The sequence below is a fragment of the Empidonax traillii genome, unplaced genomic scaffold, assembly GCF_003031625.1.
Source record: "Empidonax traillii isolate 1590-97213 ecotype Southwest subspecies unplaced genomic scaffold, ASM303162v1 scaffold389:size961896, whole genome shotgun sequence".
Lineage (NCBI taxonomy): Eukaryota > Metazoa > Chordata > Aves > Passeriformes > Tyrannidae > Empidonax > Empidonax traillii.
The window spans coordinates 505,479-526,048 of NW_020955582.1; the positions used below are offsets into that span (position 1 = coordinate 505,479).

Here is a 20,570-nt window from a genome sequence, read left to right on the forward strand (position 1 = left end):
ACAAGAGAGTTTGACTGGGCCTCATGCAGTCTTTATATACAGCATCATCTCAGTTGGCTTTTTCAGGGAAAATAAGCAATTCCACTGACTAAAACAAACCTTTTCTTAGCCTTTCGCTGTTGTAATGTAAAATTGCCTGATTCTTTTTGCAGGATTCTACTTAGGATCAGAGAGACCATTCCAACTTTACCTGAAAACAAGCCCTTTATAACCTCTTGTACTTTAAAGGGAAGCAATACAATTAAGACCATGTTCTGGCATGATGGTAAATGAAGAAAGCAGATAAATATTTGCTTGATTAAAAAAAAAGAGGAGAATAACTTTGCCTGATTGCTAGTCCTAGACGGACTTTTGGAGGTGATTAAATTCTGTTATCTAAATTAAAGTGTTTAATTACATTAATCTGTGTTTGTCTTTTGTTGTACCATTGAATTTGAAAGTAAAATATCTTTATCACATTGAAAATGGACTTGGTTTCCCAAAACAAAAAGAAAAGCAAATAAAAAAAAATGGGTTTCATACCACCTAAATTAACCTCAAGGTTCTGTTTTCTTTTTTTTCACCCAAATTTCTTCTTCATTGATTTTGATTACAGAAAACACTGCCTGTGATTATGCAGTTAACATTTTATCAAACATAAGCCTGAATTGATACCTTTTTGAACAGCCACATTCAACTTCATGTGTTAGAGTACTTGTTTATTATGTTGTTCAATAGCTAATAATTAGCTTGTAACCCTTATGATTACAAAACTGAAGCTTATGCTTACATTGGATTTGTCTAGCTTCAGTTCTAGTCAGTGGATCATGTATTTTTCCTACAACAAACTGTATTCACCTATTGAATTTCTATTCCCCAGATAAGCAGTTATGATTTGTTCAAAGAAAACCACTGGCTTTTAAATAACTTTCATGGAGTGCAGATATCAGATCTATACGTGATGGTCCTGCAGCAGAGGCACTGCATAACACAAGCACTTTGATATTAAACTAAAATGCAACTGGATTTTATAGCAGCTCTATAAGAATTCAGAACAAGTAGATATCACATCACAGGAGTGCAATAAAATGAGAAGTTGCATGAATGCATATAATGTAAAGCAGAACAGAGAAGAAATTTAAACTGGGGCTCATTCAGTCCCACCAATCACTAATTGGACATTCAAGAATAACAGACCTATAGTTGAAGCTAGCAGAGGGATCTACTCAACAAGTTTTAGAAAAAGCCTCATTTAGTGCTGAAAGCTGAAATGGGAGAAACCATGAAAATTGTGCTAACTTTCCCAAGAAATTAATCTCCAGAACCCTCTGAACAAAAAGCTGCCAACAGCCTGTAGAACAGTATGAGCAACTATTTGAAGGGCTTTTCCATCAGAGAACTACAGTCAAAGTGAAGTGAAACAATTGAATATCAGGCAGCACCAAGCAAAAAGACACTGCCTGGCAACTTTTTGTTGAGTAGGAGTGTTTTAGAGGCTCATGATGAGTAGGTGTAAGGAATATCCTAAGAACGTCTAATGTGTTGTATGAGAACATAAAAGCAAACTGTATCCTGACAGAACACGGTTAATTGACTGAGAAGCTGAACAGAGTTCTCATTAAGAGGTCTTGCAATTCTTTGGGCTGGCTTAGGCATCTTTCACAGGAAGCAGAGCTCTGACTGCAGGCCAGATATGTACACTCATATAATCCCAGTCTAGGGGGGGAAGTGATGCAGATACTGAAGCTAATGGCACAGGCACCAAGCTGCTCTTGGTCCTGCTCTTGATCTAACAGCTGGCTAGCCTGTCCCACCACATCCTGGTGCTGTTTGTATCTGTTCCCTGTAGAAAAAAGCAAGGAAGAACTTTTCTACACTGAAGCTGCCCAGTTTTAGGGGTAGCTAATGATTCACTAGAGCAAGAAAGAAAAAGGCTCATCTCCCTTTTTGTCCTTCCTTCATACTCATGAGACCTTTCTGCCAGCCCTTTAATCTCTAGATGTGCAGAACCATCCACCTCTTACACAAGGTTTTTCTTCCATTCTTGTGAACTAACCTGGCATATGGAAGGCTTCACCACAGACCAGTGTTAGCACAAGGCAGGATAGGGAGGGGTGACGGCAGAAGGGGAGACCTCTCTCCGCCTTGGGTGGCTTCCACTTGGCAGAGCTCCTGGCACTGCAACCTTACTCTGTGCAAAGCTATAGCAGTTTCACTCAAAAGCAAGCTTTTGCCCTTCACTTTTTTTTTGTATTATTTACTTGATGTGTGCCACATTCTCCAGTGATTTAAATCCAGCAGGGAAAATAAAGTAGAGAATTGATGCGCCCATTCACCAATTAGGGCTGTTTTAATTTACATAACTAACATTATGCAGTCTTTTTATCTTCTTCTGTGGCCTCTGCCAGATGTACAGTTAATATGGAAATGCAAGACCTTCCTGTTTCCAATTTGAACACAGTCAGATTCTATCAAGATAGTGACCAATCTTTTGTAGAGCCATCAATTTTACATTCTACCCTCATTTACACTGAGGTTGTCTTCCAGAATTGCAATAGGATGCCCTTGGAGCAGAGGCCTTCACAGTCCCAGGTTGTACAACACCAGCTTCCCTTGTAAGAAAAATACACCTGACCTTGAGACTACCTGATGTAACACTTCTAACTACATAAACTAGCACTGGGAGGATTATCTCTTTAAATATATAATCATGCAACAGGCAAAGGAGTTTTTCTTACGTAAACATTATTAACATGTGGCATTCCTTTCTTGCACACCTAACCTTCTGAACCCATTTAACAAAATGCTAAACACACTGTTTTCTCAAGAGGCCAAAACAGAAGGTGGCTGTGCAAGCTGAACAAAAGAATGGAGATCAGAATAACGATGGGAAGAGAACCCTGTGAAGAATGACGGCATTTTTAGGATCAGAACCAGGACTCTCGTTTGTTTGGTTTTGGTAATGAATGTGTAATCATGTGACTAGGGAAAAGAGGGAGCAGGAAAGTCATAGGGCTGATTAGTAAAATGGGTGGTGGAGTTTAAGAAAAGACTTCAGAAAGGAAAGGGCTCTGAATAAAGTACATTCATTAGCTAAAGAAATGGAAAAAAATTGGAAAAAAAACCATTATATGCCTTTTGAAAATGAAGACAGGAACATAATGTAAGAAAACCATGGAAAAAACCAAGAAGATCTGAGGACACACCAAAAGCGAACAAAAACCCACCAAGGAAAACGTTTTCATGTGATGTTAAAGTCAGGAAAGAGCTGCTTCTTTTTAAATTTTTCAAACAGTATGGAAGGGACTTTCCTGTGCAGATAAGTTTATGAGTTGCCTCAGCAGAAGCAGTGCCCTCAGTCTATCTGCTGGCTGTAAAAGGAGGCTAAGTACAGATATTTGGAAGGTGGGGGTGAATGCCGGTTGCAGTGCCCACAATACAGTGACAAAATGGGTTTAGAGACATAGGAAGAAAGGTCTCCCTGAACAGCAGCAGAGCACATGTGGCAAGGAAGGCAGAAAAATCTTCTGCGTAACATAATACATCTTCCCTTCTTCACAGGATACCAGGGATACAGGGGTAAAGAGAAAAAAAAATAATGAAAAGAATAATGTATTTATATAATCATTCTTCCCGACACAGTCAGGGATAAACCAAATTGGCAAGTTTGGGCTCTTAAAAGTCATATTTCTCTCAGCAGGACTTTTCCTTCCACTCCATCAAGCTCTGAGATGAGGGTTAGGATAACACGGGTGTGCCTGACCTGAACCAGTTCCAGTGCCTGCAAACCAGCACAGTGCTTCCTGAATTCTCTGTTCAAAGACGTAGCACATATAAAGAATTATTTTAAAAAAATTTAAGTGTTTTAATTGAATTTTCTAGTTGCTGAGTCATATTATTTATGAAGTTAACTCTATCCTTTCTTCAGTTCCTGAAACCACAAAAAGTAACTATTCACTGTTAATCCAGTCATGGTAAAATCCCAAAGTTCTTCCCCTGCCTCTCCCCTCCCGATCCCCCCTTTCCTCAGAATAAGGTCCTCACAACTTCTACACCAAATATTGCACTTGATTTAAAACAAATACACACACCAAGCAATCCTCTCCCTCCCTCCTGTAATACCAGCATAGAAAATACTGCAACTGAAAAGAAAATCTGTCATGACAATTATTTTCACAGTTAGTAACACTGAACATCAAATAACTGGAGACACTATGTTTTCATTTAATGGAGAGTGGAGAAAAATTCTTGTCGTGGTGGTTTGTTTTGTGGTGGGTTTTGTTTGTTTGTTTTTAATAAAGATCTTGTTTTACATCATGGCTGAAAGCCAAGCAGATTTCAGGGACATTTTTTTTGCAGTTCTTAAATCAAGCAAAATAAATTCCAGTGAGAAAACAAACCCAACCCTGTCTCCTAGTAGTAGTACTGCATGTTAATACATTATTTTCAGCAATGTTTGTCAAGAGAGTCTGCAGTTTGTATATTTACAGAAGTTTAACTCCCTGCTCCCCTAAGAAGCTGTTCCCTCAGGTTTCTGCCACATCCTTTAATCTGACACAAGAAAGAAATCCACTGTACCCAGAGTCCCTCCACCTATATGCTTTGCATTGAGTTAGAACATCCCAACAATTCAGTGTAACAAAGGTTAACCCAGTGATATTTTTCCATGTCCTTCTTTCCCCCTGCAGGTTACAAGGGTTGAAGCAAGTGCTTTGGTAGGGATAACAACCACCAGCTACTTGCTTCTTTACTCCTTTACAAAGTGGTCTGGGGATCTTATCATTCCATTCAGTCCATGTTTGGAAATCTTATGCCACATGTATATGTTTGCCAATTGTGATAAGGAACAGTGCCAGAATGAACAACTGCTAACTGTGGTCAATAGTCATTACTGGTCTAATTTACAAACAAACTCTGTGCAAAAAGTTACTAGGAGAAGCATCGAGTTTCATTGGTCCTGAAAACTAGAAACTCCATATACAGACACTTATTAATTTAGAATCAAGAACTATTAATACATATGACAGTATAATTTGGCTTGTACTTCAGTTGGATTCAGAGAGAAAATTAACTCATCAGTCTAACAGGGCTGATACACATTATGATACTCCCTCCTGTCACACTCTTTGCGCTCCAGCCTAGTAAAAAGCACAGCTGACACTTGCAGTTGCTGGGATCCCTCCCAGACCATCATACCATCTTTTGTGGGTGTGGGTTTGTCAAGTGGAAAACCTTTTGGATTAAGGCAGAAGACTGACTTAAGTGAGCAGTTCATCACAGACATAGCCAGTTAGACAAAATCCGATTGAACAACTGACTGCCAGCAAGTATGCTTTTATGCATTTACACCAGAATTTGTATACACACAGTGCTTAGAAAACAGGGAGGGGGAAAAAAGGAAAAAAAAAAAAAAAAGAAGAAAAAAAAAAAGTCCAGCAGCTTCATCTTGGTATAATCATCCTTTCTATGGCACAAATTATATGATCCCAGTTTTTACAAAATATTGCCAGCAGCGTCACTGCGAAAAAAGTGCAGATGATATGAAAGCGACTCCTCATCATAGGAGCAATGAACTTTGCAATAGTAGAAACACACACTAAGATGACAGTCATGAAGGCCAGGATAACATTTATACATTTCCCCAGGAGCACTTTGGCATTAACTGTTTCAGACTGCTGTGCTTGCTGTTCCTGCTGATGGAGTTCCAGTTTGGACACCCGGGTCTGGCATGATTCCAAGGCTTCCTGGAGATAGAAAGTAAGAATTAGGGCAGCTGTATTTCCATTCAACACTTCTTCATGTTTTAGCTGCTGAGCCATCCATCAGATAGATTAGATGTGTAATTTATTATACACTGCTAAAATTTCAATGAACTGTGAACTTTTTTAAAAAGTGCACATGTATATCTGCATGAATGTATCACTGCCTGCTCAAGCATAATCACGTCTAACAACACTGTCCACAATGTAGTTTTTACTCTCTTCATGCTTGAGAAAAAGCATCATAACTCTAATGTTAATGACAGATGTTTGCTGTACATACTGATGAGATTTAAGTATTGGGAAAGATATTGCCATAGCAACTATCACTTCGTTAGAACAGTAACAAAATTAGTTTCTTTGTATATACTATGCAAAACATTAGGGTGGGCTTGCAATATTAATTAAATCTACTTTGCAACATGTAACATTTGTTTTACATCACCTTTATGGGCTACATTTTTTTTCTCTCAAAGCCACCCATTGTACAATGTTGGGCTTGAGTCCTCTGTAAGATCTGACCTTCTCCCTCTGCCAGTGTGAAGGCTCATTGATCCATACGCCAAGTGGACAGTGGAGACAGTGGAAAAACCTGTGGTGGTGCTTTTATGGGATTCTCTTTCATATAATCTATTCCTCTTCACAATTTCTTCTAAAGAGAGCAGGCCTTTCTCTTCTTCTTGAGGGTGGATTAAAAGTGGTCTTTGAGTAAAATGCTTTCTAAGCCACTAACCCACTACTTAAGCCCTCCCAAAGTGAAACATAGAAAAATTTCCAACTGCTTCTCTTATTTGCCAAAATGCCACTTCTTGCTGGAGCTAGGATTTGGGCACCACTGTGTAACGTGGTAGAAGGCTATAATTAAACGAGATTGATCAATTTGACATAACCTTTTATCCCTGTGTGAAAGTTAAAACTGATGTTCCAGCATCCCTACTTCTTTCCCCACTCTCAAATTCCAAACATTTTCCTTGCACTGGCAGGGGCGCTCACCTGATGACACAGTAAGCTGTTTCAACCCAAACCTCTGTGTATAAACCCACAGAGAGTTATTAACTTTCTCTTGCTGGGTCAGTTCTCTGTTGTTTTAGCAAGTTGAACTGGCTTACCATGTGACCAGCCAGGCACCAAGGTCACTGCAGAGCACATGGCACAGCACCTTACACAAGACTGCTTTCTTTCACTGCTCTAGGAATTAGTTTTACATATATATTTATAAAGACAGTTCTCAATGGGTGGCACAAAGTCCCTTATGGTTCATGGATGCTCTCCACTACACACTGAAGACCTTCCCTGGTACTTCTTCCACTCTGACTCTAAGTTATTATTGAATTATCTTGTGCTGCTTTAGAGAAAGTCCAGCTGCAAAAGCCTGATTGATACCTGCAGGTCTTCATTGAGAGGTTGAGCATGGCTTTAGAAATGATCTGCACATCCTTTAGCGGCAGAGTTAAGTTGTTACTCAAAATATCCACAGCTTAAATGCTTTCACTCTATGTTAGCTTATTTGCCAACCCCACCAAAGAGACAGGTTTAAATAGGCCCTGCTGTATAAAGAGGAAGGAAACAAGGTTTTATCAATGTAGCACTTCAATTAGTTTTAAAAGTCTTTGACACCCTCCCGAGGATTCTGCTAACAAGTTAGTGAACAGCTCATAGCCCTTCTGCTGGACAGCTCAGGCCTCATGTTTTCACATCCTCAAGATACTTTCACAGAAAGGAGTCCTCTTTTCTTTAAATCTATCAGAGACCTTTCTTCTTTAAACCTACAAAGGAACCTATGATGTGCTTAGATTTAGTACATCTTTTTCCCATTCTGTTCCCTGGAGCTTCCTAACTCTCTCACCAGTTAGGAAACTGTGATCATCCTCCTGCCTGCAGGCTCTGTGTTTAGAAATGTGAGCACAGGGGTATACAGGACAAGTTTTAGGTTCTTTTACCATCTGAGGCAATACGAAGACAGTCTTGGAGCATTCCTCATTTGTTCATGAATAGGTAAGGCATAACAATGTTTTCACCACTTTCTCAGACTTTAGGTAGAAATATCATGCATTATGTAAGTGCTTATATTGTATATAAATATTCAAGTATGTAGCTACATGCCATCAGAACAAACTTGTAGACATCATTACTGGCTCTTGACTGAACCCAGACATAACTACAACTGATCACTAAGGTGAACACACTCTACAGTTTTAATTATAGGAGTTGTTGTGATCATGGCTTAAAACTCTTAAATTATAACTGGCAAATCTACAAGTCTATTTATCAATTAGCTCTCCTACTTTTTACCTGAAGCTCAATTTATAATAAATCCTGCCAGTGATGAGACTACTTATTGGAGAAAGTCTGAACAAGAAGTCTGTGTTAGGACATCGTCAAAGGTGGTATTTTACATAATAAAAGGAGACTTAATTCATTCCTCCTCTGGTGCAAGAAATTAAAACAGACCATTCTTCAAACACAAGTCTGCCCAGGCTACATCACCAATTCCAGCAGAAAAAATTCTGAAACCAGTGAAACAAATGAAGACTGACATCAATTTAATATGCTGGGTTTTCACCGTAAAAGAGACAAAACATGGGCTTAAATCTTTCCCCTGATTCCTTATTTACAAAGATTTAGAAAGATGCAAGTGTTTCATGGTACAAGACTTCCACCAAATATTAGAAGTTTATGGTAAGGAAAAACTTACCTGAACATCTCGTGATCGCTCATATGCCTGATATGCCACTTTCTCCTCTATGCTGGCTAGCTCTTGTTTCAAGTTTGCTGTCTCATGTTGATGAAGATCAGTGAGGTCATTTAACTGGTCCTCCAATCTTTCGTATCTTATTAGGAAAAGAGGTCCAAGTTTAGTGCCTTCTATTCAAGAAATGCTAAATCATGAAAACAATTACACATTTTAAAAGGTAATTTTTCAGTGTACTATGAATTCACCTGACTAGCATTACAAAGCGCATAAAGAAATCAGTAAAAACTTTGCAAACTCTCCATAAGCATTTATTCAGCAAGCTGAAAGTTTTTTTTCACTGTTTGTTGCTGGCAGTGGGTGTTAAGAAGCAAATATTTGTACACTGCTGGAAAATTATATGAACTATAAGCAGTGCCTAAGGATCTTCAACTCACATTTTTCCATTTTTCACTCTTCATTTAGACAAGAAGATATGGTTTCACAAGTAAGTTTGAGCCAGTTAACAGCTAGCCAGTATGGACAAGAAAAGTATGTTCTCTCTCAAACACAACTGCAAGGTCCTGCCATTTGTGTACAGCCTGTTCAGGCATGCGTCTGCACAGCAAACCAGTTCAACTAAATCATCAGGAAACTAGAAATTTTTTTGATGAGTTTGTCATTTAACACACAAACAGGCAAACACTGCAGTCAGCACAAAAATGATGGAGGTAAAATTGTCTCGCTGTGGAAATGGGTGGTAGGAGGCTTGAGATCTTAATGGCAGTGAGCTGTCAGAAAAGGCCATTGTCTTCCCCTCAAACCAAGTCCTGAGTTCACCAGGCCATTTCCATTGTTCTTTCCTCCCTTATGTTACGTGTGATACCAAGCCTTTCCTTGTATGTCAAGAGCTGTAAACAAGGGAAACATTAAATATTTCACTTTATACTGAGTTTCTGCCCACTAGCATAGTAAAGACTTCAAGAATTGACTGTCACAAGTGATATGACAAATGGGATACAGGTACAGCAGGTGTAAGTCCTCGGTAGAACATATCTTCTGAGAGTAGATGATAAAGGAATTAATTGCCAAGTAACAAATGCAAAAGGAAGTTGTGCTAGAGTACTTAAAATACCATCTCACAGCTGTGTATTACACCCAGGGTACAAGGTGACATTGCATCCACAAGATAGCAATGTGTGTGAGAAGTATTTGGACAAGGTGAGAAGTGTTTGGATCAGGAATCAAGGGTATACTTATCAGCTGTAAGTCAGTTCTGCTACACCATAGACTGATTAGCTTTTCTGAGTCACTACAGATGAGAATCCTTCCACCAGTTACAAAACAAGTGGCAGTGAATACTCCTATACACAGTATTCACGTAAGTCACAGTATGACAGAGGAGAGAGTTTTCTGACTAGCCTTTGACAAAAAGCAAAGGACCACCACATAATTTTTGATAGGAAATATTAATGTTCTATGTGTATTTTCAGTCACTGGAAGGAGTGGAACATGTTGGTACCAGATATTGATTGGAATTATTTTTTCCTCTTGCTTCTGAAATATCTCTCCCACACACACACACACATGCACATACACACACACACACACTTTCCAAATAGCTCCTATACCGGTTCAAAAGTAATTTCAAGAGAACAGTTAAATAAAAATACCTAAATCTTTCCTCTTGTAACATCTGAGAAATAAAGCCATAGTCTCTTTTAAATTGTGTTTTTAAATTCTCAATATCGTCAGCTAATTGGGACTGTGTCTCCTTGATTTCCCTTAGTTCCTCCAAAATCATGGTAAGTTTTCCTTGGCTGTCCAGGGCACTTGCCACAGCAGGACTAAAGGAAGTGTTCCCGTTACTATCTGCTGATCCAGAGGTCCCACTTGAGCATTCATCATCACTAACATATTTTGGTTTGGCAACAATGGTGGCACTGCCCCCATACGTTCTGGAACTCGTTTCTGGCCGAAATTCATCCAGGGTATTTTTGAGATGAGCAATGTTGTCTGCACTACCAAATTTGTTTCGGATCAGGTTGGCAAACTCTCTAGACTTGCTGAAAACAAAGACAGGTGGTGTTAAAGATACACCTGGCACACCCGACTTGCTGCTCTCTGTTCCATGCCCAGTGGTACGAGACTTTCCATGTTGAATATCTTTCAGGTTATCTTTGGAAGTATCCTTGGTAGTTTTGGAAGATCCATTTTGTTCAATATCCTTGAGCTTTTTATGATACTGTTCCAATTTCTTCTGCAGCTGGGCAATGGAGTGGGCAGATTTCTGGTTCTTTTTCTCAAAGACTTGTTTAATGCGCCCAGCCTGTTGCTTGTCTGCACTGTTTACCAGTTTCAAATACTCAGCCACGTTTCCATCTCGAGCTGTTTGTTCAACCTTGATTTGCTCTGTAACCTTGAGGATTTTCTGTTTCAAGCTATCTGCACTCAGTTTGACTTTGTGAAACTCTAGGACCCCATCTGGTACATCAAAGTTCAGGTTGGTATCAGAACCTCCACGGCGAATGTTAAGCGGTAAACTCAGGGTATTCATGTCATGTCTTTCCACCTGAAAGAAAATAAAAAGAGATAAATGGAATTTGAATTCTATTTTTTGAAATCAAACTTCTAGTTTCCTTTTCTGTGTGTAATTATACCAAGTACACAATATAAAGTAGTTTACAGTATCAAAAGAGAATAATTTTTCTTGAAATTAAGAAGCATTTTTCTTGACTTCCACAGGTTAATAAGCAGCCCAAGGAACTGCTTCTCTCTCTTAAAATAGAAGCAAGATGAATTAGAGAGAAAATTATTCACATATACAGCTTTTCAGAATAGTTTACAGTTTTTTATAAAATGAGAATAAAACGTAGTTAGAAAGGGTTCTTAAATATATTATTTATTATTATGAGTTTTGAAGAGATCATGACTAATAATCAATTCATTTCTTGTCTTAGAAATGGTCAAACACCAATGGAGATGTAAGCAGATTTTTCCCTCTACAACAGCTCTATACTGTTCAGTATATTTTCCCAGGGTAAATGCCTTTTTTGATATATCCCATTCAAATTCCTCCCACAATTCAAAGTTTTTGCATAACTAGCTGAAAGCTCTTGGAAATTTAGCATATGCTTCAATCTGCAAGCAGTTGCTAGCTTTTAAAGCAGAGAGCATGAAGAAAGAATTGGCCTGTATTTGGTTTTCCATGGTTGGTGAACATGCTCAACAACTAAGTCTATCTTAATGGCAAATTCACTGAGTGGGATTTACAGAAAGAAACTCAGGAAAGAAAACTGCATTCAGTCATGTATAGGATACATACACCTTAAAAATGCCCTCCAGAAGCACAACAAAAACAATTAAGCAACTCGTTTACAACACTAATGCAACAGATTATTCACCTTTCTCAACAGAAAGGCAAGATAGTCTGATACAAAACATAAAAAGCGTTTCCTTAAAGTCAAAGTCATGGAAGAGCCATGACATAAGAATGACCTAACCACAACAACTTCATCCCTATTATCATCTTGGTTTAGCCTCTGTGACGTAAAAGGTGCCTTTCAACAAAGCTGCCACAACGCCACACCTGTAGAGATTGCTCAACAAATGCTCCAGCCATAATGGGTTTTCAGAGCTTTAACACCAGAGGGAACCAATACAATTGCTCCAGTAAGATCATTGCAGAGACAAGGCAGAAGCTTTAATAAAGTACCTTTTAAAGATGCATTTGTGAAACACTTTAGCTACTCTTCACTTCAAAATGTCTGAGATACTGTGTTAAAAGTTTGATTTCCAATTACAGTGTTTATTATTACCTATACTACCGAAGCTCATGAAGCCAGACCCATGTGTATGTGTCCAATGATCACCATTCAATCTTCTTCTTAATTAAAAAAACCCATAAGACCATTATTAAGTATTGCTTTAAGGTTTGTTCTCCTTGAAAAGTTTGGGTGGCTCTCCTGGAAATTCTCTCAAGGCTTCTTATATTGTCCTTAAAATATGAGCTCAGTAACTAGATAAGGTGTCCTACTGTTAATAACATTCATCCTGCAGAGATTGATCAGGAGAACAATTCTTGCTCCGTGCCTACCATGAGGGGGTACAAACACACAGAGGGTAACACAGATATAAATCTGGATCTGCACCAGACCATTTCGGAGACAAGATTCATTTCTCTTCCTCCTACTTCATATTCTTTTCCTTATAGATTAACAAGAAATACAGTGGAGTATTTTTCTTGCTTTTTCTTTTGCTACTGCACCGCTCAGGGCATAAACCAGGTAACATAAAAGTTCATATTCACCAATATCTCAGAAAAATAGACACACGAAAAATGAAAACTGAAAGAGTTCTGGAAGTGACAATTTCTTCTGGAGAATATTGGTCAACGATGACCTTTAAGCGCAGTCACTATTCCAAGGAATAAACCAGTGCTGTAGCCTAACAGATCTGCACTTTAATTATTAAAAAGAAGTAAAAATAAATTTAATATATAAAATTTTAATATTATTTAATATCACTAATCACACGTGTTGCAGAAAATCTACTTTATTGTTGAGATCTTAGTATTTTAGTATTTGGACAGATATGACACACATAGATGGCATTCTATATTCAGGGTGATACCTAATATAAAGACTGCAAAAACAACAAGTGTCACTTTTTAACGTGATAACACTCATAATACTGTTGCAGTAACTAAAAAATGCCTTTAATATCAGCAAAAATAGTTTGATATTGGACACTTGTAACAACTTTCCAAAGGCTCAGACAGCAAAGAAAAACAATAAAGGCAAACAGCTGAAAAGTTTAGATACCAGATCTCTACCCCATATTGCGCACATTTATGTAAATGGACTTTCGGGATCTAGACGAATTCAGTACAGACAAACAGCTCAGTATAAAACAATAGTTTACTGTAACAACCTAAGACATTTTTGAATAAACTTTGGCACAAAATGGCACTGTAATAAATCACTGCATTGTATACACATACGAGAAAGATCCATCACTGATGTCACTCAGGACAAGCTGTACATACTTCCAAGAATGGGTGGGTCTATCTCTAACCTTTACACAGCAGTAAGTGTTTACTTCCTTAGTACAAAATAGTCTAAAAATGTATTGTAATAGTTGGATACAAGCCCAAATCAGATCCCTTCTCCCTTATGTCCTCTCCCTCACTTGAGTCTCTATTGGTCAGCCTTCTGTGCCTTCCTGAAACTCCAAGGCCAAAACGGCAATAGAGATAAAAAGAACAATAGCACTGAGGGAATACATCTGCTAAAAGCTGCCTTGCTTTTGGAAATGAGGAAACCAGTTAGCATGTGGCAAATCTGCTCCTGACATGAGTAAAACCAATCATAAGGTCAGTTCAAATTCAGTACACTTTAGAAAAGAATTGTGTTTAAATTTGCAAAACACTGCTAGCAGTAGGGTTTTTTACTTACTGGATTGAGAGATCACCAAGGGTATGGAAGAACTATAACCCATACATTTCTCTGTCTGATTGTATTTGGACAAAATGGCAGGTGTCCTCTTGCCATCATTCTGCAAAGCTGAGTCAAGATACAGAGGCTCTCGAAATTCTCTGTTGACATAATACACCTTTTTGTTGGGGGTGGGGTGGGGGGTGGGTTGTTGGGGCAGTTTTTTTGGTGGAAAGGGGCTGGTTGGTTGGTTTTTGTGGGGTTTAAGTTTTTTTGTTTGGTTGGTTTGGTCATTTTAAATCAGTAGCAAGTAGACACTGGAGCACTCAGGTATCTCTAGACAAGTGGCCTGTCATCTTTCTTCTACCTTGATGAGGTAGAACAGTCTTGCAAAGATCCATTCGTGATTGCTTTACAGCTCAACTCTAATGCTATCCCAAGATATCAGATTTCCATCTTCAAATCCTACCCCAAATCCTTCTTGCTGCAACAGCCTCATATCTTGACATGAGAATAATTAGCCTGCATTTCCTGCTGTATCCTGCCTAGTTCTTTACACTGAGCAGAAGACTGTCAGTGGGAGTCCCGAGATGCTTCCTCGTTCCTGCAGGGACTGGTGCACTCTCCTGTGATGTGGTCTGAAATCCTCCCACATGCAGGAGATTGAATGCACATCTCCCTCAAACTGTGTGAGTGCTCCTCCAGCTGTGCTATGGGAAGAAATGATGAATGCCATCCACGTCACTGTTCCTTTTGTGACTCCTGGGTCATCAGTGTCTGAGAGGACCATCAAGCTCTCAATAATAAAAAAGTTGAGAGATTGATTTTCTTATTTTTATTTTTTTAAGATTTTCATTGTGGTTGCCAAGACAAAAAAATATACATACAGTAAGTATATAAAAAAATATACATTCAGTAGCAGCCCCAATAGTTAAAATAGACCAGCCATCTTTTCAGAAGTGCATTTAAAGCAGAGAGAATCATCATACATCTCTCCTATGACAATAATCACTAGGGAGCTGGGGAGTAGCAATACATGAAAGGCATCAGTCCTGAGACAAGCGGTACCACCAGGAGGATAGCACTAGCTCGAGGAGAAAAGACAATGCAGAAAGAATCGCATCTCATCTATATCACCTGGGGAGTCTTTCTGCTGTACCTTCTGCAACTGGACTTGTCTATCTCGCATTGGCCTTTTTAGCCATCAGCGTGCTTGTAGCAAGCATGGGTAGAGCCCTTCTCAAATCTTTGTTTGCGAAGCCTAGCCATGATGAGCACTAGCTCACAGTCTGAGAATATACTAGAAATGTGCCTGGGATTTGTCTTCTAGGAAAAACCTGGGAACTGGGATAGCCATTGCTGATGTCAGCATGGAAGAAGAAACCTGGAGCTTGGAGAGAGACCACTGCACTTTATGGGGCAGTTCACATATGCACTTTGCTACAACCCAGTTGAGAACTAATAGCAATGTTTGTGCTGCTGAAATACTACCTTTTAAGAACAGTGATTTAGGAGTAAGAACAGTAATTTAGGAATAAAGCAATTCAGGCTCCCAGCCTGTATCAGAAGAGCAAGGTGCCACAGATGACTAGGTAGGTAACTCTCAGTGGCAAAGCGGCAGTCCCCTTTTTCTAAGTCAAGCAGATCCCTGGCTGCATGGCCATGCTGTTCATGAAACCCATTCCAAGCCAAAGTCCAGAGCTTCAAAAGGGATAGCAGAATAACTGCCTGGTGAAATGAATATGGGTCACTCCTAAAGACCCTTCATTCTGCATGAAGTGGTGGGTTTTCTCTCTGCCTTAAATGGTAAGTGGAGGGCTGCATGAAAGGCAGCCTGTCATTCATAAAGAAGCGTTCAGAGCACAAAAGTAATCTGAAAACTCAGTCACAGGAGGATAAGGATTTCATTGGCATCATAATGATCCATATGTTTTCTCACTTAACCATCTGCAAAAGCAGGCAAAGGTCAGATTTGCAGGCCCTGCTAACAATGAGCCCAGAGCACTAAAGGACCCATGTGCCCCAATGCCACAGGCAAGAGTGTTGGAAAGGGATTTCACATGGGCAGGATCTGCTGAACTGGTGAAAATATCATGCTTAACAGTCTGTGCAGATTGGCCATTATGTCCTCTGGTTAGAAAATATAAAGCAGACCTAGAAGGTTACTTCTTCCCCAAAGATTCTGGGTGGGATCCATTAGGGAGAAAAAAAATCCATAGTGAATAGAGCACAGAGAGCATGCAGCCCTGCCTAGTGCAGCCCGTATCTCATGGCTGCTCAGATGAATCACTTCCTGTATTCCACTGACTGTGCCAATGGCTCTCCCCTAACACTTAAGAGATAAGCCACCTATGTTTAGGTATCAAACTGAACTCTACTGTTTATTTCATAGATTTCTTTTACACTCTTTAAAAAAGTAGATGAAAAAAATAACAGAGAAGCATTTGCAACACTGAGCCATAGACTGCATATAAGCACCAGGCTTCAGAAAGCAAACACCTTTGGGTTGCCTCACTAACAGAAGCAAACCATGAAGACATGAAGTGACCTACGCATTTAAATAGGCTCAGTTAGCAAGCGGTTCTGTCGTCTTCTTTCTCCAAACAACCTCACTACTATCATCAAACGGCTATGCAAGCTAAACAAAAACTTACAACAATCTATTTTGAAAGAGTTTTGGACAGGTATCTGATGAATGCTTAAAGAAAGAATCCCATAAGGAGCATACAAAATAGGATTAAGGCAGCTTTAAAACTTTTAGAATTTAGCAATAGCAAGAAAATTAATCAGGAGCAATTCTGGTTTTGTCAAGAAATATTTTTAATGAGCTGCTTTATAGTAATATCTGGAAGTACCTATGCTCAGAACATCATGCTAATAATCATGCAGAGGTTGGAGAGTATACAAATGGAGAAGGACAGCAGACCCTGCTTCTACTTTTTACAGGGGAAATGGGAGATTCAGGGTTATTTGTCTGAGACCACCTGGCAAATGCTGATAGAGTCAAATAACACAGAAGGTGATTCTTTTATCATCAACAATTCCTCTATCACCTATCAAAAAAACCCACCAAACATTAAAGCTGTAAGTATCCCAGAAATAACCTTTTCTCTAATTTTTAATTAAAGGAGTGAGCTAAGGCTAAATTATATAGGTCATGGCTTGTGTGTAAATAAGTATTTAAATATGGTACTGTTTCAGATTAAACCAATGGGAGAAGAGAATAGGGGGAAGAGGCAGTTTTCTGCTTCATTCCTAATGCTGGTTCCTTCAAAACCCAACAACATCCACTGTAAAGTCGGTGATAGTGTCACCACTCACACTCTCAACTTTTAGTCCTGTTTCAAACTGTTCGGCAGCATAAAACTGACATAAGCAAAAACCAGTCCCAATACAAACAATTTCTGTGCCTAGACAGTGAAAATAGGCCTCTATAAAATTAAGCAACTTACCTTCCATTTACTGTCCAGTAGTCATGTGAAAAAAAAAAAAATTAAAAAAATCACTGTCCAATACAGCAATGAACTAAAACTCAGATTTACTAAACTTAAGTTCCTTAAGTGGATAAGAGGTAGATTCCACACCCCTTGGTTAACTATTTTGCTTTACATCAGTCCTGCTCTTTAGATGAGCACCATTAATTAAAAACGAGTCAGTAAAATATCCTCTTCTAACTCAAATCAAAATAAATGTCGCTTTTATGTGTATGTTCCTTCTGTCTCAGGTTTCCATAGTAATATAAGGAAACAGTTGGGAGCCTCAGGTGCTAAATGGGTGGCTCCATTGAGCAGTGCTTATGAGAAGCCTGTAACCATGCACTCCTACTCCCACTGAAGGAGAGAGCCTTTTCACCTCCACACAAATCCCCTAAAGTACAACCACGATGAAACAGTGTGGGGGTGAAATACTTTTGAAGAGTAGTGCAAGACATTCTGTATCTCTTCTAGATTAATCGCTCAACTCACTTTCAGTGTTTATAATAAGTGCTCTCCCTTCCCCCTTTCCAGCTTTTATGGATTTTTTTCCCTTCCCATTCAGTAATAAGCTTCCTTTTTATAAAATGTTCAAATAGATGGCAAGAATGAAATTTTCTAGAAAAGCCAGCTGTTATACCTTTTGAATCATTAAATCCTTTTCCATGAATGAGAATTTGATAAAAAAACAGCAACATCCCTGCTATGACTAATCACTTCTCACAATTATAGCATATGCTTCTGATTTCCTACCACTTGTGATTTAGAGTGTGTTTCTCTTCATATCACTGCATTGTCTACTTTCTCATGACAAACTATTCCACACTGATAGTTACAACAGGTCGCCTGCTCCCTCCACTTGGTTCTTTCTTTCTGTTTCACAGTCCACTCTTAATTCCATTGCTATTCAGATTGTCTAAGCATTTCCTGAAATCTCAGCTCCTGGAAGTGTACAGTCATTCACAAGAGACTTCCAGGGAATAGTACTAAGTTTCTTGCCCTCAGTTACAGAGAAATAACTCCCTCATCTTACTTAATAGTCAACAACCAACCAAGTCCTTCTTGCCCCAAAATAGAAAAATGTTAAGGAAATTTTAAATACATAATTTACAGACCTACAAAAATCAGCCAGTGCTGATTTTAGTCTAATTCATGACTTTTTACTGCTTTGAGCTGGCAACACTTCTATAAAACCTATTTTGTAACAGGAACATTAACAGGGAATTTTGAAAGAACCACCCTTCAGAGATAAAACACTCAAAATTCAGATAGACTGGCCATCATAGGAAAAGACTCAAGACTTGGCGACTTTGTTTGTTTAAACCACTGCAAAACTTCTGTTTATAAACAAGAGAACAATAGCTCCATCATGCATAGGATCTTTTCATTTGCATTATTTCTGCAGCAGCACATCCTGAGCATATAAACAATCACATCTTGTCCTGTACATGAACTGAGTTGCTTATTTAAAGGAGCCTGCTTGCTTCTTCCTCTTCCTCCCTGCTTCTCTCCACATTGGGCTGATAAAATAAAATCTCAGTAATACATGCCTGTTACATCAGCAGTTCTGCCTTCACACAGGACTTGCATTTCATTTCTTTATATGAAGGTCTAATCAAAAGATAGGTCCTGCTTCACTACATTACATGACTAAGGAGCTTATTTACCTCTCCACAATAACTAGCACATCTCTTATTAAAACTTTATTTATATACACAAGTACACTTTCACTATTTGCCACATTACACATGAGTATGTTTTTTTGCTCCACAGCTGATATCCAAGGCTTGTATTTGTACCTAATACCACAAAAAGCAAAAAGGCAGAGAACTGATTGAGCCACTGAAAATCAAAAACTTTGGCTATACTTCATGATCTACACAAACCGAAAGAAACCAAAAAAAAAAAAAAAAAAAAAAAAAAAAAAAAAAAAAAAAAAAAGAAAAGAAGGGAAGCCCAGAAAAGAAAGACAGGAGAGATGAAAGGTTTTGTTTTAAAGCCTACTTAAAAAAAAAAAAATCTTTTAAATTGCTTTAATTAAAAAATAATGAAAAAACCCCAACTTATTTCATTGGGTAAAATAAGGACAATTAAAACTTGAATCACATAGATGCATTATTATACAGGTCATTTGTCAGTCAAAACCACTGCTGCAATAATGGTATTTTAAGCCAATATACATAAATGATTAACACAGCTCTGAATTAACTCTGGAGAAAACATAACTGCAGTGCATTAAGTACCAAAATTCTCTGCAGATTCATTGGATTTAATCCTCTACCTCCTGAAGATCACAGCAACTGAACTTTAAAGCATTGTCTTATTTAAATTTATTTTTAAAATATCAAAAATTTTTTCCTTTCTTTTTACTGAAGGGGTGATATAAAGCCTTAGGCAATACAACCACAGTTTCCTGCTCAGGCAGTACTCCTTGCATATCTTTCTCCTGGAATAAAATGAAATGTTGTCCCGTGGGTTAATATAAATAATATTGTTTTGAAAAGCAAAAAAGTTTGGTTTTCTGCTGCTCTGTCTGTGCTACTGAAATGGGTCACAGGTGATGCTTTCCAGTATGAACCAATCTACAGTTCTCCTTATTCTGGAGGAAGTCTTCAAATATTACTTGTATGTTTACTATCTTGTTATTTATATAAATAGACACATATAAAGGTATGCTTCCAAAAAATATATTTCTAAATATACATAAAATTATTGTTATTATGATCAAGCACTAACCTACAGCAAATCTCATATAGATACAGTGTTTCAACTGATGTGCACCTTCTGGAGAACCTGCTCTTGGCATGGTATTTTAAGGTCACACCCTAGCAAGGAATTAAAATAGTTACAACTAAATATGAATTCTCAAAACAAACAAACAAACAAACCAACAAAAAACCCCCCCAAAACCCCAACTTTTCCAGTAAAAAGACACAATAGAACACATTTTGAAGATAAGTGCACCCCTACAAGCAGACCTCCCTGCATCCTCCTTTCTGAAGAGCCCCATGTGCACATAATAGCCACCCATCAGAGTGGGCACTGTTTCAGCTAATGTTTTGTGTGCTCTCCAGAAACATTTTGTGTGTGCACACAATTTTGAACAGTTTCTCAAATAATGCTTTAAGATGTTCATGAGTTTGTATTGGCCTGAATCATTCCTATAAGAGATTGTAGGTTTGTTAAGAAAAAAAAAAACTTTTTTGTCAGTCTGTTCTCTCTGAACCAAGTTCAGCTAAGACTGTTGTATCAA

The 20,570-nt window shown here is 38.4% G+C and overlaps 1 protein-coding gene across 5 annotated transcripts in view; it reads right to left on the reverse strand.

Annotated features, from left to right (window-relative positions):
• Positions 1–3,200: 3,200 nt before the first annotated feature.
• TMCC3 (transmembrane and coiled-coil domain family 3) overlaps positions 3,201–20,570 on the reverse strand; it is a 161,731-nt gene continuing 144,361 nt past the window's right edge. For all 5 annotated transcript variants that reach the window (XM_027893457.1, XM_027893454.1, XM_027893458.1 and 2 more), the window contains exons 2-4: positions 10,083–10,981; positions 8,434–8,569; positions 3,201–5,723 (exon numbers count right to left, since the gene is read on the reverse strand). In XM_027893457.1, coding sequence (XP_027749258.1) covers positions 5,421–5,723; positions 8,434–8,569; positions 10,083–10,966 — 1,323 coding nt within the window. In that variant the 5' untranslated portion in view covers positions 10,967–10,981 and the 3' untranslated portion in view covers positions 3,201–5,420. The remainder of the gene's footprint in view (positions 5,724–8,433; positions 8,570–10,082; positions 10,982–20,570) is intronic.